The 21632-nt window shown below is 43.1% G+C and overlaps 3 protein-coding genes across 5 annotated transcripts; 2 read left to right on the top strand and 1 right to left on the bottom strand.

Annotated features, from left to right (window-relative positions):
• Positions 1–211: 211 nt before the first annotated feature.
• LOC311504628 (tectonic-3-like) lies at positions 212–5752 on the top strand. Its single transcript, XM_084567833.1, has 14 exons — positions 212–753; positions 1985–2099; positions 2192–2289; positions 2407–2519; positions 2646–2754; positions 2979–3091; positions 3179–3217; positions 3481–3555; positions 3640–3759; positions 3837–3935; positions 4033–4136; positions 4229–4376; positions 5232–5366; positions 5474–5752. Exons 1-14 carry the CDS (start codon positions 453–455, stop codon positions 5714–5716), a joined length of 1812 nt encoding a protein of 603 aa, XP_084423959.1. The 5' UTR covers positions 212–452; the 3' UTR covers positions 5717–5752.
• A 178-nt stretch (positions 5753–5930) lies between these two features.
• mto1 (mitochondrial tRNA translation optimization 1) lies at positions 5931–10513 on the bottom strand (the record flags this gene model as incomplete). Its single annotated transcript, XM_084567830.1, has 12 exons — positions 10124–10513; positions 9814–10013; positions 9617–9734; positions 9151–9449; positions 8961–9073; positions 8687–8877; positions 8432–8562; positions 7049–7253; positions 6726–6897; positions 6543–6652; positions 6204–6361; positions 5931–6095 (listed from the first exon to the last, which is right to left on the bottom strand). Exons 1-12 carry the CDS (start codon positions 10392–10394, stop codon positions 5931–5933), a joined length of 2133 nt encoding a protein of 710 aa, XP_084423956.1. The 5' UTR covers positions 10395–10513.
• Positions 10514–11526: 1013 nt separating this feature from the next.
• On the top strand, positions 11527–21626 carry LOC311504624 (ataxin-2-like protein). Of its 3 annotated transcripts, XM_084567829.1 has the most exons (24): positions 11527–11711; positions 12098–12207; positions 13234–13273; positions 13819–13875; positions 14250–14321; positions 14517–14676; positions 14761–14882; positions 15041–15132; positions 15256–15504; positions 15924–16366; positions 16444–16524; positions 16631–16744; positions 16897–16977; positions 17166–17227; positions 17583–17935; positions 18023–18092; positions 18241–18375; positions 18718–18781; positions 19331–19515; positions 19645–19786; positions 19886–19995; positions 20432–20611; positions 20716–20884; positions 20981–21626. In XM_084567829.1, exons 2-24 carry the CDS (start codon positions 12155–12157, stop codon positions 21028–21030), a joined length of 3084 nt encoding a protein of 1027 aa, XP_084423955.1. In that variant the 5' UTR covers positions 11527–11711; positions 12098–12154; the 3' UTR covers positions 21031–21626. The 3 variants fall into 3 exon arrangements, with proteins under 3 accessions (XP_084423955.1, XP_084423954.1, XP_084423953.1); XM_084567828.1 differs by having other exon boundaries at positions 11527–12207; positions 19331–19512; XM_084567827.1 differs by having other exon boundaries at positions 11527–12207.
• Positions 21627–21632: the final 6 nt, after the last annotated feature.

The raw sequence follows: 21632 nt of genomic DNA, 5'->3' as shown, positions 1-21632 counted from the left end.
CGTTTTGAAATGCCTATGAAAAGTATATATTACCGTCGTTACTTGTCATTTTAATGAATTCACTTCAATAGTTAAAAGTTAAAGTTAAAAAAAAAAAAAAAAAGAAGAAGAAAAACATGAACATCTGTTTTCGTCTCCTTTACATACTTTACGGTAGTATTATCCTGGAAACGGAAGTCTCCATGACAACTTCCTTGGTAACAAGAAGCTTGGCCTCCGGTCGTACTGTTGATGTGTAGTTAGCATGTAGCTAAATGCTTTCATGGAAAAGGTTTTCTTCATTGCTGATGTTATTTAAACATAATTTTATTTCGCTGTATGTGTCCAAGCGTTTGAAAATTTAGCGAGCAACGTAAAGGAAGTACTCGAAGTCAAATGTGATATTAGCATTATTTATCTAGCTAGTTTACCCACTTTAAACTCTTTCACCGCGTCATGGCTCTGTTGACAAAATGAATTCCCGCCTGTGGTGTTGTTCGGTTCAGGTGTTTATCGTCTTGTGTGGAAGTGTAGCTCATGCTGCCACAGAATCAGGGGTTAATTCCACCTTAGATAATGTTCAGCCTTTCAGCTCACCCACCCCTGCTCCTGGTGGTGCGGGTACCGGGGAACCCACAGGTATCAACACCACTGAGGAGGTCAGCCCTACTCTGGACTCCATGGTAACCACGGACCTGGCTGTTTCCGAGGCTCCCACTGTGGTCACTGAGGCTCCTTCTGTGACCACCGTCCAGCCGGTGGTGACTCCACAGGGTAAATTACACCTTCAGCCATTCTACAACTTTCTTGTTTTTATTGGGCTAAGTTGGCATTTTACCAGGTTTGTTGAGTTAATCAAGGTTTCAGAGCAACTACATCACCCTTAAAACTACCTCCACGTTTTTATGCAAGCTAGACCTATTTTCCAAATTTTGATTTTAAACACAATGGTGAAAAATCTAATAATAATATTAATAATGCACCCATCAGCCACAACAAAGGGACCACTGACAGGAAAGGTAAATAACATTGACCATCTTGTGACAATACAATGTTCTGCTGGGAAACTTTTAGACCTGTTATTCATGTGGATGTTACTTAGACATGTAGCACCCACCTAGACCAGACCAGACACCCCCACCCCATAGCAATGACACTCCTTGATGGCAGCAGCCATCCCCAGCAGGATGCAGCCTGACACAGATTTGATAAACACACAAAAACGGTTTAGGAACAATTTAAAAACATGAAGAACAGCACAAGGTGTTGACCTGGCCTCCAAATTCACTAGATTCCAAACTGATCAAGTATCTGTGGGATGATCCACAGAGGACCCTTCCCTCAACCCATAGGACACCCCCAGAAGACCCATGTCCATTCTCTGATGAGTCACAACTGTTTTGGAGGCACAAGGGAGACCTACACAATATTAGGAAGGTGGTCATAATGTTATGCCTGGTCGGTGTAGGTAGTACCTGCAGATCTGATGCTTATTATATGCTGGACACAAGAGGGCACTGTTCAGATTCAGATCAGAAAACTTTATTTGTTCCCCGGGGGGGGATTTAAGGCACAAGTGAGCAGCTTAACGTGCAAGTACAGACATTTTAAGGTGCAAAAAAACAGAAACAGAACAAGATACAAAATACAAAGTGTATACAAGTTACCATGCCATAAATGTTATGACTATCCAAAATGTCCATGGAGAATGTAAACAGACTGTATAAGTAAAGTGACTGAAGTGCAAATGTAAACAGTAGTTACAGGGACTATGTATTTACAAGTTATAGCCGAGGTAGAATGGGTAATAAATAAAAACAACCAAAAACAACCAAGAGTCGCTGGTATGTGAGTATGGGGGTGTGGGGCAAGGGGAGGTTGACTGTACTATGGCTGTGTGTGAGCTGGAGAAGAGTCAGAGATCGTTAAAATTGTGTGTTGTGTAAGCCAGTAACATGCAAAGTCCCATATTTAAAATGCTTTGGCTATCTGCCATCTTTTCCAGGTTGCCTCTGTGATTTAACCCCTGATTTTTGTGACATCGGCTGCTGTTGTGACACAGTCGACTGCGGTGTTGCCAACTTGAGCACTGTCTTCACTGGATGTCCGCAAAAAGCCATGTAAGTCTTCTGCACATCCTGGAGACCGTAGCACATAAAGTTCACATTTCTGATTTAAAAGATCTTTTAAAGGAACCGTTTTTATTTCACAGATCAGGAGTTTGCATTGAGAAATGGCTTATGTTCAGAGCCAACTTGGATTCATCTCTTGTCACTGTGACAGACTCCCTGTTTTGTGTCCAAGCTCAAGGTAAATGGATATAATAATAGATATCAGCCCTATACTGTTTAACAGTCACAAGTACTTGGGAATATATAAATGCCCTCCACTAATACTGTAAAAAAAAAAAAAAAATCCTCCTCACAGATGATGCCCCCCAGTCTCTTCCAGCTCTGCTTCAGTTTCCAGCTTTAGGGAACTCATACCACTTCTCGCCACCAGAGAGGATAAGTATCAGCCACAGCAGAGCCTTTTACATGGTAAACAGACACAGTTCTCACAGATTTCTGCTCACAGTATTGTATGTACATTATTAAAAACTGTGACGTTTTGAGATGTGAAATCGGGCAGTGTGTTTTTTTAATAAAGGTAATACATTTATGTAGGTGGATGATGTAATCCAGACATATTTCTCCAACTTCGCTGTGCGTGGTCTCCTACGTCAGCCATCTCCTGGGGCTGCTACTGCGCTCTGTGTCAACCGCAACCCTGCAAGTGAGTTTAAATCACATCAAAAGTTAAATGTTAAACTGCTGAGTATCGCAGTGTAGTGAAATCTTTCAAAACATTTAAAGTTCAGTCCATCTGATTACAGTTCTGTGTCAGGGACTGAATCACCTTTCAGTTGACAATTATTTCTCTGTCTCGTGCTGTATTTGTATAAATTACAGTTAGTAAGTTCTGTGTGTCACAACTCTTTCCTTTATTACACTCTTTAGAGTTCTTGAGGTCTGTGTCTCAGTCTTGTTCCCGCATGGTGACTCCGCAGTCGTGCACCACGGATCCAAATCTCAATGCTCGCTCCTACTTCTCTGACCTGAGTCTCATCAAGGTCAGCAAGCCCACTCCCACTAAAAGCACGTAATTAGTGACGAGACTCTCTAAGCAGACAAGCTAACATCTGTGTTCTTCGTTACAGATTCCAGTACCTGAAATGGAACCTGTGTCAGATTTTCTGGTAAGTAACCATTTATTAATGCAACTTAAAGACATACATGACATTGGCACAAACAAGTTTAAATTGTATTTTAACAGTCAGCCTGCAAATCCACTGTCACTAGTAGCATTTGGGGGTTTCTATAGTATATCATACAGTGCTTAGTAAACACTTCTTACGTTGTATCTTTGGAATAAAGTCAGTATTTTGCAGAATAAAAAAATAAGTATTTCTGCTGGTTGTAGATTTACCTAAGCAGAATTCATTACTGACCCTGGTTTCAGATCCCAGTTACCCTGCTGTCTGAGTGGCCTGCACCAAGCCAACAAAACAACACCTGTATTAATGTAGTAAAAAAGGTGAGTAACCAAACAAACGGGTCTGATATCGCATGTATATAAACACCAAAAATAAACCCATCAAACTTGTCTTTTTTCCTGCAGGTGGAGTTCATTATAGGTTACACAGGCAGAGGTGAACTGACATATGCAACAATCAATGTCATTCTGGCTGATGTGGATCCAAATCAACTGTTGTTGCAGACGCACTCTGTAGTTTTCCAGGTAGACTGTTTCTACCTCTCAAACACTAAATAAACTATGTATTCAAACACTATGATTAATATGTTTGTCTCCTGCAGCTGGCCACGCCCAGCCCAGCTCCAGGAGGATTAATGCCTGCAGTCGGACTTACAGTGGGACTTCCTGTCTTTGGCCGCTTTGGTGGAGAAGTACTGCCTGTATCCTCAACATATTTATGATGTTCTCCTCAAGATTCAAACTTATCTGAGGAGCTTTAAGTCAATTATGCAGGATAGTTCCTTGACAGAAAGACAGTTGACATCAATGGGGCTGTCACAAGGCGGGGAGTGTTCCTCTGACCCCACCAGACGAGCACCCATCCTCTTCACGCACAACACCATCACTGGCTGCATGTTCAGGTGAGGCAGCGCTATTTTCTTTTGGCCCAACTGTGAGTTATATTGTCTTACACGTGCTTCTCCATTTCTTTCTCTCTCTATGTGCTATCTAGTTCCCTGGCTAGGAACTGTTCAGAGCTGCGTTCACAGATCTACGGGATCTTGCAGGGATTCGCCACTCCTGATGTGGTCGCCATGAACTCAGGATCCGGACCGGACTGGACGAGAGTCATCACTCAGGAGTGTCCCGTCAGTCTGAAGGTACAGCTTTTTTTCTCCAGTGTCAAATGATGTGTAAGGTCTTGGATCCGCAGCTTAAAGGTTGGAGGTTTTTGTTTCCAGTTAAAAGAGATGCAAAGGCTATCATATTTTTTGCCTGATGGCTCAAGCATGTATCTCGTGGGGCTACTCCAAATATTGCTGGTAAAGCAGAAGGCTGTATAGGTACATTCAGGACACCTGATAAGGTTTTAAATATTGACTTCCAGAAGGGACCTAGCTTTGAACAAAACCAGAACATGCGCGAATGCGTGGCTGGTGCTTGCCTACATCGATCACACAATGGGTCTGCGTTAGGGATAAATTTGTTTAGTCTTATTTTAGACCAGTGACGACGATGCACGACCTTGAAGTGACTGTCTCAGACATATTGATGAAGAATGTATCCTATCTATGCTTTCCTTCCAAACATCATCAGGGAGCGTCATCCCCATCCCCACTGACTCTTTAATAAGGACTCCAACTTATTAATATTTAGCAATGAATAAGTCACTTCAATACACCCTTTTGAGCATGGATTGAGTATCAAAATGGAGTCTAAGAGAGCGCTCCGTGGTTGAGATGGAAAGGAATTAAAGAAGGCTGAAACAAAGCTCCAAAGTTGCAAAAATCTGAAGAAAAGAGAGCGAGGGATATTGAATTTCAACACTAGCTGATCGAAGAAAGTACAGTATTTTAATACAGAAAGTTTAATAGCAACTCGAAGGCCATTAAACTTTAATAAAGAATTTCCCTTACAGCAGTTTTTGGTTATGCAAGAAAAACTAATTTGGTTGTTAGTAAAAGAGGTGATTTGAATCTTTACACTTGTGTGAATTATTTTGCTCGTTCTCTCAGGAAACATGTGAGTCAGGCTGCGTCCTCCCCAACTCTCTCTCTGTCCAAGTACTGTGGGCTCGTCAAGGGCTAATTGACCTTCCCCAGAACTTCATCCTGGGGGCCAGATACCTTTTCCAGTGTCAAAATGTTAAGGTACAACTATACACATACTCTCTAATCTGAAGACAACTTCAAACAGTCCTTCTTGTTTTACTTCTATGAAAATGTCCAAACACTCTCCTTCTGTGTTTTATTTCCAGTGTCCTCTATCTTTCCCTCTTGCTCTGACCACCAAAGTTACATTTGCCGACACTACAGTTTACCCAGAACCCCCCAGAGGCCTGCCTCAGCCTTACTGGAAGTTCCCATTTGGTTTCTTCACTAGAGGCACCGCTGAGCTGGACGGACACGTTATTAACGGCAGTGACTCTGAGAAGGTCACATGGAGGTTAATGCTGCTCGCAGTCATGTTGCTAACAGGATTAGAATTCTTCACTAGGTAGCTGATAGCAGTTCTTTGTAACTTTTGAAGGGCTTGTTAATAAGAGAAAAAGGTTTATATGATTTGAAACTAATGTATTAAGATTTTATTTTGTTGAATGTTTTTTACAAAATAAACAGTGACACGGGTATGTGTCATCCTAAAAAACCCTATTGTTTTCTTCACTTCACAAGAATACATACATATATATTTACAAGACATTAGACGTCATTATATCACTGAGGTACTGATGCATTTCTTGCGCACAACTCCTCTTCTCTTTCGTCCTGTTGGTCTGGCTGGATTCTTCTTTTCTCCTTTTTCCCTGTGAACCTCACGTAGTTGAGGAGACTAACTATTGCAGCAGGAGTCATACCTTCCAGACGTGTAGCAGCGCCCAGCTGGAGGAGAGAGCAGAGGATTCATTTGTTTCATGTGGACAAAATGATGTTCATTTACCAAGGAAAAGGACAGAACTGGTCTGCGTGGACTCTACACTTTGGACTCACTGTGCTTGGCCGAACTCTCTCCAGAATCTCTCTGACCTCCTGAGACATGGACACCGGCAGAGACATGTAGTCTATGTCCTGTGGCAGAGACATGTTCTCCTCCTTCTGAATTCTCTCGATCTCTTTCTTTTGCAAGTCACAGTGAGGTTTGTACAAAGCTACATGACAGATGGGAGAAAGGTTTTGATTGGGAAAGAATTAAAACAGTTGAATGATTACTTAAAAGACCCGTGCAAGAGAATAATGGGGAAAAATCTTATGACTATGAATTTCCTACAGCTCATGGAGACACAGTTCATCTTTCCTATTGCCTCAAAATGCCAAAAGTAGTTTTTTTACCCTCTATCTTGAGCCTTTGGGAGAATTCCATGTAAGAAGAAAGGCATTCTGGGTAGACAGAAGCCAACATTTCGAAGGACACATCGTTGTAATGCAGCACGTCCATACCACTGAAAAAGACACCACATTAACCATATGTTGTGCCAGACGTGGTACTCTTAATTCTAAATATTTGTGACTCACGTGAGAATGCTGCTCTTGGCCTCACTCATACGAATGTTGGGCAGCTTTTTTCTCCAAGTGTGTGTGGACTGAGCGAGAGCCTCAAGGGCTGCCAACGCATCCTGGAGACTGTCCCTCACTCGTACAGCCTCCTGGTAGCGCAAGGAAGACACACACCCCGCTTCCTTAAACCCTTCCGGAGGAAAAGATTGAGAGGACAATTACTGAGCCTGAGAGAACCTTAATGACTCATGAGATTGCCTTATATCCTCATATGTGTCAGTGGGATCAACAGCAGAGATCATTTGTTAAAAAGTTCTAAAAATTACAGGAACTATACAGACCTTTCAGAGTAAGACGGAGGTCTGCGTTGTCCGGCCTCAAGGAGGTTCGAAACTCGGCCCGGCTGGTGAACATGCGGTACGGCTCTGTGACGCCTCGACTCACCAGATCATCAATGAGGACTCCGATGTAGCTCTCGGTTCGAGACAATGCCAGCGGAGGCATGGCGAGCGCCCAGCGGGCAGCGTTCACACCAGCCCACAAACCCTACACACACAGAAAAGATTTTCCCTCAGAGTTTCATTAATTTGAGGGAAGATATATATCTGTTTCAGTATAATTCATACATGACAAAAGATACAATTAGACCAAGTGTTATTAGTGTACCAGTTTTTCCTAATTAGAACTCAAACTGGATCCCAAACATTTCTAGCTAAGAGTTATACCTATAGGGATAACATACACCGATCAGGCATAACATTATGACCTAATATTGCGTAGGTCTCCCTTGTGCCTCCAAAAACAGCTGTGACTCATCAGAGAATGGACATGGTCCTTCTGAGGGTGTCCTGTGGTGTCTGGCAACAGAATGTTGTTTGTGGGGGCCTTGGGGTCCTATGGGTTGAGGGGAGGAGGGGCCTCCGTGGATCATCCCACAGATACTTGATCAGTTGGTGCCATCAAGGAGTGTCATTGCTATGGCGTGGGGGTGCCTGGTCTGGTCTAGGTGGGTGCTACATGTCTAAGTAACATCCACACGAATGCCAGGTCCAAAAGTTTCCCAGCAGAACATTGAATTGTCACAAGATGGTCAATGTTATTTACTTCTCCTGGCATTATGTGGTTATGGTTGATCAGTGTATAACTAGGCTGCTTATTCTGTTATTCCAAGAAAATACACAGCGACTGCATTTGACCTGCTGAGTGAGTACTGTTAATCCTGCTAAGCTCTGATTGGCAAATAGTTTCACAAGCCTGCAGTGATAGCCATAAATGCAGATATAATGACTGCCCATACTGCATACACCAATCTATATATTAGTTATTATTACATTTTATATAGTATTGATGTACTAATACAATAGTTGTAGCTTGTTCCCTTTTATTGGGTTAATGCTGGTTAGATGCCAAACTGCATTTTGTTATGTATGTACCTATCCTATATGAAATGACAATAAAGTTGAATCTAATCTAATTTGATCTAATCTTACCTAATCACTGATCACAGCATCTCACGTTGCTGAACTGCTCAACAAATTAGTGAATTAGAGCTCCATAACTGGGCTAAAAATGTCCCCAATTTAACTTCAGGTTTGTTTGGCGGTACAGCAAGCTGGTCTATGCTTCCTTTGTGTGTATCTATAAGTGTGATTGCGTGGGCAAGAGATTTCCAGATGGATGAATGTTTAGTGACCCACAATCACTAGGAAAAACAGAGCAGCTACCTGTGCAGCAGCCTCCTCGTACCCCGTTGTTCCATTGATCTGACCGGCCAGAAACAGACCTTGAGTGTTCTTCACCTGTAGTGCCGGGCTCAGCTGGGTTGGACACACAAAGTCGTACTGGACACCGTAACCTGGAAACCCCATAAATCGATCAATTTATCTATCAGATCTGCTTGATTAAACTGAAGCATGTAACTGCTTTTAGGTGAACCGTAATTGTTATTATGTAGATCAGAGAGGATTCAGACAGTGTACCGGGTGTGTGGATCTCTGCTTTGTGCATGGGCGGGATTTCTCTGATGAGGCGGAGCTGCACGTCTGGTGGCATGGTCATGGATAAACCCTGTGGGTACAGAAGGTCGGAGGTCACCCCTTCAGGCTCCAGCCACACCTGGTGGCTGCGGCCTGGGAATCGTAACACTCGCGACTCGATGGAGGGGCAATACCTGGGAGATACCAAGACCGGGGTTACTCCTGAACACTGAGTACAAATGTCTAACTTCTAATTTGCGCGTGTAGGCGTGTATACCTGGGACCTTTGGTGTCCTGCTGTATGTGACAATTGAGATGAAGACTCTCCCTCACAACTCTCTCCACACCAGCAGTAGTAAAGGTCAGGTAACAAGGCAGCTGCTCTTCTGGCTGCAAAGTGATTAAGCACTGATTAGAAACAACAATTGCTAGACAGTGAATGGTTTGAGACATCTCACAAACTTTACCTTGCAGCGTGTGCGCGTATTCAGGAAGCTAAACGGAGTCGGATGGCTGTCAGGAGGGTGAAGTTGAGCCAAGGAAAGGTCTACTGACTCCTTTACGATCCTGGGTGGGGTACCCGTCCTCAGCCGACCAATCCTTAGCCCAAGCCTCTCCCTCAGTGTATAGGACAGCCCAGAACTTGATGGAGCATCTCCAATCCGACCCCCAGGGGACGTGCTTTGTCCGACAAACAGGGAGCCAGACAAGAACGTGCCAGTGGTAAGAACCACTGAGCTGGCTGAGATAGTGTGGTCGCTATTTGCTGGTGTTGAAAGAAGCGGAAAAGCACCAGAAACTCATTAACAAACTGCTGTGTTATTTGTTGTTTATGTCTCTCAGGTCAAAGGGCTACAAAGTTGACTACTAAAAACAGTATGTAAAAACATACTAGCCATGAACTTTTGTAGATAGCTTGCAATCACCGCCTACCCAAACGTATCCCAGTAACTCTGTGGCGTCCAGGCTCCTCTGGGTTTGGTTCAGTCACCAACAGCTCCTCCACCGAGCCCTCCAGCACCGTCAGCCTGGGAGTGGACAGCAGCTCAGACTGAATGAAAAACAGCAGGCGTCAGGTGTCACACTCAACACAGAATGCTAAACCTTGCTTACATCTGTGTAGGTGATACCTGAATGAATTCCCGGTAGCGCTGGCGGTCCAGCTGGGCTCTTGGACCCCACACAGCGGGCCCTTTTCTACGATTCAGGATGGAGAAGTGAATCCCAGCCCAGTCTCCTGCTCGACCACACAGCCCATCTAGGGCATCTACTTCCTTCACAAGCTGGCCTTTCCCTACTCCACCCAGAGATGGGTTGCATGACAGGGCACCTGAGGAGATGTTATGGGATAAGGAGGAGGAAAGCGTCAAGTGTCCGTCACAAAACACCGGCAAATAGATTGTTTAAATGAACAGTCTCTTTAAAAGGGCCCTTTCCCACCGATTGTGTGTATTTTCTGCGTGATCAGGAGCGTTTCGGACCCGACCCTGGCCGCTGCCGCCGCCGCCTCGGTCCCTGCATGACCGCCGCCGACCACAATGACATCGTACTGCTGTCTGGCAAGATGACTGGAGCGTCTGGAAACTAGCAACAGGAAACTCGGCAACTTCTTTGTCAACATGTGGGACACACACCTGTCAGAGAAAAAGTCTGTGTTCAGAAATGTGTCCAATATATTAAGAATTGATACCACAATGGAATGGTCCTCCATGTCATATATATTCGTGATAATATTTACTAGTATTGTACAGAGTAGTGCAGCATCAGTGAATATTCAAGTAATGTTTTCACACGGTCAGTATTTGTTTTTATTTCTTTTGTATTTTATTAAATATGAATAACACATTGTGTGGATTATCTTGGTTTACAATTTGTGATGCATTATGGGAAATGTAGAATTGTGGTGAAACTGTGATAACTCGCACTACTACTGTTTAGTGCACTACTAAACAGTCTATGTACAGTTGTATGATAGCCTGCAAATTCTAATCTAATTTCCCATTGTTAACGTTTTTAAGGAAAACATGTATATATGGTAATTCACTGCAGTGGTCAGGAATTTGAGATGATGACAGCCACAGTTCTGAGAGATATGGAGAATATGGTTACATTTCACCTGGACAGCTCTGGCTCACACTGTCATTCTTCCTGTTATTGTAGTTAGGGCGAAGTGCATTCATCAGAACAGTGACGTTTAAATTCACCTAAGTGTATTTCCGCACACATCTAAATCCACTCCAACTAACCCCCATACGAATTACTGGTACTCACCATTTCATTGGCAGAAGACGAATGATATTTCCTGTCAAATTTCCAGATTGCTGGCGAAAGAAGCGTCGATTTACAGACACGTGAAGTTGACCGGCGAAATTACAAAACGCCTAAATGCTCTTTACGGGGGCCGCCATGCTGTATGTAGCTAAGAGCCGTAATAACTGGAGTACAGGCGCAGTGACAAAGTTGTTTCACTAGGTCAACTCGGGTTTACTTTTAGCCTGTCCTTGTGAGTTACTGATAAATTCGTTAATGAAATGAAAAAAATAAATAAAGCAAGTAACAGCTGCATAGACAATTAAAAGATGGAGGTAGAAAGTGGGATAAATAAGGGTGATACTTTGTAAATAAACAAGACTGATGTTTTGTGTAATGCCTGCCACGTGTACAGCAGAACGCATCCATTCTGGTTTGGATCAGAAGTACGTCAGTATCGATCACGTATCGATTCAGTGCACACATTATTCTGCGTACGCGCGCTCACTAGTAGGTCAAAAGCGCACGCGCACGTCAACGCCCCCTCCCCCTTCCAGCCGGTTTCCAGTCAGCCGCGCGCGGATTGAGTCAAGTGAGCCTACCGAGAGGTGGTGTTGACCGACCGCAGCAGGTTTTCAGTAAGAAACCTGGAAATTTAAACTTACTAAGGCAACTGACAGTAACGCCAAGTCCTACCTTTTAACGGAAGGGTCAGCGGTGCCGGAGTTAAGGCGACGTGACAGAGGGAAGAAACTAAATCCCGGAGAAAGCGCCCGAAGTGAGCTTGAGGATCAAAGCTAATGCTAACTTAGCCAGCTATTGCTAAATAATTACACGGAAACTAGTGTAAATTTATTCGTCGCTTGCTTTGTCATAACCACCGAGGTTACAAAGTAGATAGTCCGAGGGAATTTGTTAAGTTATATGTTACATTTAATTTAATTATCGAGGTTGTTTTGCCTTTACATTTTAGGCCACAAGCGACTCGTATTCTCTTAGCAAGATTAGCTACAATAGCCGGTCTTATTGAGGTTACACCGGCTCTGCTCTCCTTAGGACAGGTGATATTGCTAAAGATAGTTCGCTTTCAAAGGAACTTCACATCGGAGGTTTTAGTGTTTATAAGTTAGTTTACACTTGTGCTTCGCAATGCTGAAACAACAGCAGCAACCCGGCTCAGGCGGGAGAAAGGCGTCTAACGGAACATCGGGCCCCGCCGGTATGTCTTCCCCAGTCAGTGGCATCAACAGCGGCAGCAGAACACCAGCCGGGAGGTAAGCGGGCTGGGGATCTTCTGTTAGGACAGTCCGGGGATTGTCCTGTGACTCAAGGCCTACCGGTTAAAGCGCTGTGTGCCGTGTGGGCGTGGCTCTGAAATGGAGCTTCTTTCCAAGCCAATGTGATAAGCTTATGTTAGATTGACAGGAGTCGTGGACCGATCAGATTGCTCAAACTGAACTTCATCGAGCCAGGGAGGTGGGACTATGTTGGTGAGAGCATTGAGTGGCAAATCAGCGTAGAGGCGAAGCAAAGTTTATCTGGCCTGTCAGTGCTGGAGAAAGGACGTTGTTGATCGAAAAATGTTGAAATTTACATCAGCATATCTTTGTTTCTAAAATAATCCTGACATAGAAACATCTTTATTAGGAGTACAGAGATTTTAGGGCATACACGAGGTTGCATTTGGTCATCATTTCTGTGTAATTTCTCAGTTTACTGAAGTATTGTCACCTTCGTCTTTGTTTTGTAACCATGTATGTAACTAGCGGTGATACGATCCCATGTGGGCATTTATATAATGGAGATTGTGTTTTACTAACTAGCCGGGCCTCAATCACATTATTGCTGTACGAAAATGAAAGTAAATAGAGTTGCTTTTCTCTATTCATAAAGTAGTAAATCATAAAGTAGTAATGGATGTAACTTTCCTAATTCCTAAATTTTAAATAATATGCGTGGTGCATTGTAAAGGAAAGTACATCAGGATGTTGTACCAACACCAACACAACTGACAACAATATTACTACACATTACCTCCTTGAAAACAAACCAGTCTTTTGGCTCTAAAGTGGCAGATTGAAGACTAGCACTGTAAAATCCAAATTCACAAGGGAGACCTCATTATGCACTGTAGATATTCTTAATGGTTTATGATATGGGAACTTGCCAGGCCACTTAGGAAAACCAGACAACTTCTCAAATAGCTAACTGTTGTGTATGTGGAATGCAACCCTACCTAAACAGGATTTGAAAACAAGTTATACTCCTCTTCAGCTGTGAAACTGTCTTGTTTCTTGCAGGAATCGAAGTTCTGCAAAGCCATCATTCCAGTCATCTCCTGTGAGTATCATGACTCACAAATGTCGGTCAACACACACACACTCATCATATTTTCCATAAGATCAATGGACAGATGTCATACTTTAAATCTGAATTCACTTGTATGTTATTAAAAAATATTTGGCTTAGAGTATGCAAACATTACACTTCAAACTATAGATGGTAAAGCATCACTTTGTATTTTTCAAGACAGAGCACTTTGAAATATGTGGATGATATTTGTAATCACTCATGTAAAACCTCTGTTTTTGAAAAAATACAGTGCACATGTAACTACAGTTGATTCAAATCTTTTTGAATATGACAACCAAGAAAAAGCCTGTGACAACAGCCCAAATGAACCGTTAACCTTATCTTTGGGCTAGTCCATTATAATTGGATCAGCTGTATATCAGGTGTATTCAAAAGTGGAGTGAGTTATTCTTATCTTACATTTAAAGGCTTCATAATTTAGCATAAAAACATATTCTTAAATATGATGCTGTTTTTACATCATGTCTTATGAAACTGTCTTGATAGACATCCATGTGTTTTACTGTGTGTAGGTGTTCGAGGGTGTGTACAACAATGCTAGAATGCTTCATTTCCTCACAGCTGTTGTGGTGAGTCATTTGGCCTGTCGGCAATTCTGGAAAATGGTTTCGATCTCTCTCTTTGACTTTTACTATAGTATTAGATGTAAAATGTAACCTATGGTAAAGCTACCCTCTCTGTCACCATCTGTCTTTGTATGTCCAAGGCAGTGAAAGGATATATAGTAAAGTGGCCCTTTCCTTAACTGCAAAAAGTAGCAGATTGTATATTCTGTGCCATAGCTAGTTTTAATTCAATTCAATTCAATTAGAAGAAATATTCAGTATACTGGATAATGCTTGCAACATTTGAATAATTATTGCCCAAATGTGTGTCCCAGTTTCTGATTTATCACCCATTTAAATAGTACATATGAACTCTTCTGCATTATTGTTTTTTCCAGGGGTCCACCTGTGACGTAAGAGTGAAGAATGGCAGTATGTTTGAAGGCATATTCAAGACTCTCAGTTCTCGGGTAAGAAGCTCATGATGATCACACAGTAATGCACCTCCTTCTGCCACATAACAGAAGCACTCAAAATAATTCTATCCAGAGGTAAACTGCTGTGTAGAAAAAAAGTGTCATTTTCTCTATTTTTTTGATGTCGATTGTTCTTGTTTACACAAGTTAAATGACCCTAACCCTGCCTTCCTAATGTGTCGTTCTTAGTGTGAGTTGGCTGTGGATGCTGTACACAAACGCACTGAAGAGGAGGGCTCAACATCAGCTCCGCCACGAAGGGAGGAAATCACCGACACCATGATTTTCAGTCCCTCAGACTTGGTTACAATGATCTGCAGAGACGTTGATCTTAACTTTGCCACCAGAGGTGCAGAAATGCAGACAACTTTTGCCTAATGTAACAATTTAAACCCTTTTTATCATGTCCTGACTACTTCTGTGTTGATTTTAGACACTTTCACAGACACAGCCATCACCTCCACCCGCATCAATGGAGAACATAAGGAGAAGGTTTTCCAGAGATGGGATGGAGGAGACAGCAATGGAGAGAGTTATGATTTGGAAAATGATGCAGTGAGTTGATCTCTCCCTTAAACAAAAACATCATCCACCAAACACTATAGAAAAGTATTTTGCAGATAATATAATGGCGTACCTCAATAATGCCCTCTATGTACATTAAGTAACTTATTACTTTACTACCTCATTGTTCTTTGTGTTTGTCTCCTTAGTCCAATGGCTGGGATGCCAATGAGATGTTCCGTTACAATGAAGTAAAATATGGAATCACGTCAACGTATGATTCCAGCCTCTCCATGTATACGTAAGTTAACATATTGATCACTGTCTTCAGGAATAAATTGGGAATTGTTACTGTCAGAATAAACCAAAAACCCTTTTTGTAGGCTGTCTAAAGTAAACTTCTGAACTTCTGTCTTGTCACTAGCGTACCATTAGAGAAGGGCAACTCTGAGGTCTATCGGCAGAGGGAGGCACGTGCCGCTCGTCTGGCAAGTGAGATTGAATCAAGCCCCCAGTATCGCCATCGATCCAGCCTGGAAAATGATGAAGGCAAAAGTGAAGAGGACAAGTACAGCGCTGTTGCGCGGGATGGCAACGATCGGGAGAGGGGACGTGAGAGCCCCCGAGACAGAGAGCGTGAAAGGGGCAGAGACAGTCCTGGAGCCAGCAACAGGTGAGAAAGCATGCTTGTAAAATATTTATCAGACGGGTAGACTGTAGTGTTGATCTTACTCTCTTGTATAGGTGGTAGTTTCAGTGGTGAGAAACCTCAGAGCATTTTTATTATTTAGTTTTATCATACGATCTTCCTCAATGTCTCACATTTCAGGACATCACTCCTGTCACTTCATAGATTTCTTGCCTATGTTAGCTTAAAAGTTGGCATTAAATGTACTCTGTTTGACTTTAGAGGGCAGCAGCAGCAGTTAACAAAACATTTCACTTTTAGGGTTTATTAAGTAGCTCTTGTTGAATTTATAATCCTGTTGCCTCCTTACCAAAAAGCACCAGAGTTTCCTGTACACGAGCTGGTGTTGATAGTATTTCTTTATGTCGTCCGCATGTGTTTGATCCACTGTCTTTCTCTGTCAGGGATGGCAAATACATTCCATTACCTCAACGCCACAGAGAGATGAACCGGGAGCGAGCCGAGAGAGGTCCTGGTGGCCCTCCACCTCACAATCGTCTAAGTGGACCTTACCGCTCCACCCCTTCATCTTCTTCTCCCAGACCCCCACTACCCTCTGCTGCTGGGCCCCAGCCTGGTGTATCCCCCTCAGAGAGAAGCAGCCCTCTATCAGGTCGAGGTGGCGCCTATGCTCCCCACCACCCACAGGGAAGCCCCAGTCCAGGTCCAGGCTCTGGCCCTGCGAGCCCCTACACACCTGCCTCTCCTGCTGGACCAGCACCCACACCAGCCTCTGCTTTAACTGCCCCATCCCCAGCGAGTCCACCTGCCCCACACGGACACACAGTTCCTCACTCACACTCACTGCCACACTCGCTGTCTGATGCTGGCAGACCTATTAATGGAGGTAAGTGTGTGAACTGTAAAAAATGTTTTCATAGATGTAACACCTCAAGTTGCTAAGGCAGATTTTGTGCCTTTCAGTCTCTACCAGAACATCTCCTAAAGCCCAAAGACCTCCACAGTCGAGCCGGACAGGCCGCACTCCAAACTCACACACCTCAGGTACCGTCGCAGCTGCTTTCATTCAGCTGATGTTATTAAATTATCTCCTAAATTGTTGATGTATTTTGCCAAAAACGTAACATAATTTTTTTTCTTCTCTTTGCAGCTATGCGTTCCCCTAAATCAGGTTCTTCCCAGGACACGCCTTATTTGGACACTTCGTCTGTCTCCATGCCTGTCCAGAAGACATCTGGCCCTGCTCCAATCTTCCCTGTAGATGGTACTTGCCTCCTTTTTTTTGTTTTATGGCTACAGTATATTATAGAGATCTAGTTAAAACCATTTGTATCTTACAGCTGTAAGCCACAGGTATGTTCAGGATGGAATTTAATGAAGTGCTACAACTAACTACTTTGTCATTCATTTTTACAGTGAATGAGATTCTTGGTGCAACTGCAGAAGAACGCTCTGCTCAGAGTCCGAGCAGCACAGAGGAAAGCAAGAGTAGCAAAGGTATATATACTTCAATGTTAAATGCTGTAAGTAGATCTAAACTAGACACCCAAATTAAAGGAATGCGCAATAAACCCTTTTCCTTGCTGGACATCCTTTACAGTATGTTCATTACAGTGTACACAGAGTTTGAAGTATTCAGCATTTTACATTTTTAATTAACCATTGTTTTCTGCCTCGTCCACCAGCTCCCTCAGTTCAGCAAATGTCGCACATTGAGGAGCTGCGGAAATTTGGCAAGGATTTCAGGGTAAGAGTTGTGTTTTTGTGAAATGAGGAAGTCTGTGACCAACCAAGAGATGTCGAGAGTTCCTTCTAAAACATCACTCCTGTCGCTAGTGTGGTTATGATTGTTAACATTTATCACATGACACTGAATACACATTGAATTTCTTAGTCTTTACCAGGGGCTGTTTGGACTGTTAAATTGATAAACAAAAAGATTTTGAAATTTTGTTAAGATTTAGGAAAACGGCTTAGACTTTTCACCATTTTTGGACATTAATAGATATACAAGTAATTGACAATAATCAGTTCAAACTGTCTGAATAATCATTAATCTTTCTGATAAGCACTATCATCATTGACTTGCTTTTTCCTTCCAGCTCCCCCCAAGTGGAGGCAACTCTAGCTCTCCCAGTTCTCCAGCAGCAGCAACCCCTCCTGCTGAGGTCACCCAGCCCAGCTCAGCCAAGCCCATGCCATCAGACGCCCACCCTGCTTCAGAGTCCAAATCCCAGCCTCCAGCACCCAGTCCCTCACAGCCCCAATCTCAGCCTTCACCAGCTCCCACTGAGGATGCCACCAAGGACACTGGAGCTACACCGGGTGCTACAACAGCTGTCGCCACAGCACCCCTTTCAGACAGGCAATCACCAGCTGCCCCTCAGCCAGCCAGGACCCCAGGAAGTGAGGATGTCAGGTCTGAGGCAACTGAGCGGACAGAGGGCGTGGCAGAGTATGTTAAGCATTAGAGATTTCTCATTTAATTTTACTTACTACTTGTCATTATTATTATTTGTAACAATTCTTTCCTGTTTTCTAGCCAAGTAAAGAAATCCACCTTAAACCCCAACGCAAAAGAGTTCAACCCCATCAAACCTCAAATGAGTATGGTAAGCAAGTTTGTTTAGTTTGAAGCCAGTGTAGAGAACAGTTTAGAAAACATAAATAGCAATAAAAATGATATCACAAAAGTGTATGTTCTTGTGTTTAGCTTAGTGACATGCAGATTTATTTACTTGTGGTTGTGTTATCGTACAGACAAAGTCCAACACTGCCCCCACCCCACCTCGACCAACACCTCCAAGCCCAGTGGTCCTACAGCACCCAGGTGGACAGGGGACACTCTTCAACCCTCAATACCTCTCCTACGTCTCACAGATCCACTCTGTGCAGGTGATTATAATCCCTCATGAGAATCTTTTTTTTTATATTTATTATGTCTAGGACAGCTACTAACTGTTGTTGTCATAGCTGATTATTCTGATTATACATAGTTTACCAAAGCCCAAGTAACGTCCAAATCTTACATTTATAAATGTCTACAAGTTCATTGAGTATTAACATTTGCTAAGCCTTTATGCTTGTTTTGGTACTTTGCACTTTTAATTTCTTATCATAATTATGGCAATTCATTTTTTCTTTCACTCAGCTACTTAATACTACTTATTTTAATCCTCCCAATGCAGCAAGAGTTTTTTTTTTGTTTTAACCTGTTGATCCTTTGTGTCTTTTCAGCCCCCACCAATGTACCAGTACACCATGTCTACAGTCAGCCAGGGAAAATTTCCCAGGACCAAAGGTATGTGCTTTTCAATTTCAATTTTTACATTTTCAAATAGCTTCTAAAATATTGTGTATTCTTGACACATAATGCCATGTGAGGTACCTTATTGATAAAATACCCGTTGACTTTTACTTGTACCCATGCAAATGCAGTGTTCCATTTACATGAGATTTAATGAAGGTAAACATGTTGAGTATAACGGCAGTGTGCTCTGGCTGGGTGCTGCAGATATATTTAGCATTATGTGACCTTTGATACTGTTTAAAGCAGCTATGGGAATCATTTGCTGCTGTTGATGATTGGCAAATTTTTCCAAAAGAGACATTGTCATGTGACCTCAAATTCTAAAACCAGATTTCAACTTGTATGTATTGGCTCACTTAATGCTGCCTCACTTGAATGAACTCACTAGCTATCTGTGCATCTCCTCTCATCTGTGCACCGTCCCCACTGTGCTTTACACCAAAACTCACCAACACACACACAAAACAAAGCTGTAAATGTTTTGACTCATGTTTCTCTCTAACTCTATTTCTTTTCCTGATAATTCTTTCATTTCACCAGGCTCAGTTGTGGGTCAGCGCTCTGACCACGGTACTTCAGCACCACCCATGCTTCAAGCTGCAGCATCAGCAGCTGGAGCCCCTCTGGTAGCATCCCCTTACCCTCAGTCCTACCTTCAGTACAACCCACAGCAGTACGGCCAGCAGCAGGTCATCCAGGCCATGTCACCCTACCCCGGACAGGTAGTAAGTCTAGTCTGGTTTTAAATTATTTGCAGAATGTTGACAGTAGAAACATAAACAGAAGTGATTAGAGGATTATTTAATTCAACAAAAGTATTAACTGCAGTCTTTGTCTTCTCTCCTCCTCTACAGCCGATGTATTCCATGCTACAGGGTGGAGCCAGGATGATAGGCCAAGGTGGGGGTCCCCATCCACAGGCTCTTGGACCACCAGGAGGCCCCCAGTTCCCTGCACAGGGAGATGGATCTCAAGGACCACAACAGGGCATTTATGGTAGGTTTTGATAGATTTAAAAGAATTTTATGCATGCTCCAATATTAAGATCATACTGCTCCCATATACCATGCCTTAAAACGTCTATTTTCTTTGTAGCTCAGCAGACGTTCTCCCATCACTCGGGTGCAGTTCATCAACCTCAGCCATCGAGTACCCCGACAGGAAACCAGCCCCCACCACAGCATGCGGCTCCTAGCCCTGGACAGGTAAGAGAGCCCTACAGGAAAGATTCTCAATGTTGCATTTTATTTTGGCAACTTATCAGTGTTACTTAAGTCGCATGTTGGTCAGAGCACCACAGAAATGACGTGATAAATTTGTTTTCTGATTCAGATCAGTTAAATGATCACTTATTTACTCATTCAAACATTTGTACAGATTACTTTCATGTTTTAATCATTTCTCTGCTATTTGATGAACGTAGACTCACCAGGAAGTTGCATCCGATTTCACATTTATGTGTTGTATTCCTGTAAATTCTGGCGTTAGCTAGATTGCATACAAGACACTACTAGGTTTGATTTCACTTTTGGGAGGAAGCACAAGTTAAACCTATCCGTCAGGATCCAATTTCTGGGACACAGCTGTTGTGATTTATTTATGACCTTCTATAAATTTTAATAGCCTGATGTGTTTTTTCAGAATGCCCAGTCTGGCCCACAGCCCCAGCAGTTGTACCACTCAGGTCCGTTGTCAGCACCAACCCCACCCAACATGCCACCAGGCCACACGTCTCCGCAGGGCTCTTACCCAATTCAGGGCTACAGCATCCACAGCCACCAGGGCATCCCACCCACTTACCCCCTGGGACAGATAGCTCAGGTATGGCTCCATCGTTCTGTTTAAGTGTTGTTTTGACTTGAGATCTTTTGTTCGGATCTAAACCTTGTTTTTTTATTTTTTTTATTGAATTCTTCAACCTCCAGGCCCACGTACAAGGAGCCATGTCAGGTCCCCACCACTCTGGAAGCCACGGTCAGCCTCAGTTAGTGATGTTGCAGCCTCCTCAGCAGGGCCCCGGCTCAGTGCCCCAGCACCCCCAGCATGGACCTCAGCAAGGAGCACACCAACACTTTTACATAAGTCACCCACAAGGTAAGTCAGAGTCATAACGCAAAGAAACCCGTCCTCGGTCAAGTAAAGGTGAATCTTGCTGCTTACAATTGTTGTTTTTTTATTTACTTCCCACAGCGATGCAGGTACAGACACATCCTGCTTCCTTCCATCCGTCTGGAAACTAAACCCCTCTGGCCCTCCACCCCACCCCACCTTTCCCCCTGCCTGCTGGATTTGAGGCCCAGAATGAATGCGACTCATTAAAAAACTGACAGAGGACAAAAAGTCACGCAGCACCTTATTCTCCTGCTGTAATGTTCTCCATCAGTACAAAACCTTGGTGTCAGCCCCAGACGAGGAGGACCTTTTTAATGCTAATGATGAAGGTGACGGAGGACCGCAGCAACAGTGTCAGACCCCCGCTGCTATCCAGCTCCTCTCTGACTTCTTCCCGAGAGGCACCTTGCTGGGCGGACGAGACAGAAAAACAGATGGAAAAACAGCAGCAGACCCTTTTCTCTTCCAGCAATGTGTTTTTAGCCTTGTGGAGTTTTGTAAGTACCGTGACACAAATGAGAAACACAGACTGTCACAAGATTCTCATGAATACAGCACGAAAGGATTTGAAGCCGAGAGAGGATTTTTAGCAAATCATTTTTTTAACTCGATCCAGTAGTTAAAGCCACCCCTTTGCCCTTCTTCTCTCCTGTAGGAAAATATAATTAATAAAAAATGGACAAGACAAAAAAAAATAAAAAAAACAATGACCAAAAAATAAAGTTTTCAA

This window comes from Chelon labrosus, assembly GCF_963514085.1.
Source record: "Chelon labrosus genome assembly, chromosome: 19".
NCBI classification, from domain to species: domain Eukaryota; kingdom Metazoa; phylum Chordata; class Actinopteri; order Mugiliformes; family Mugilidae; genus Chelon; species Chelon labrosus.
The sequence above is the reverse complement of the archived record's forward strand: the minus strand, read 5'-3'. Positions and strand labels throughout refer to the sequence as shown.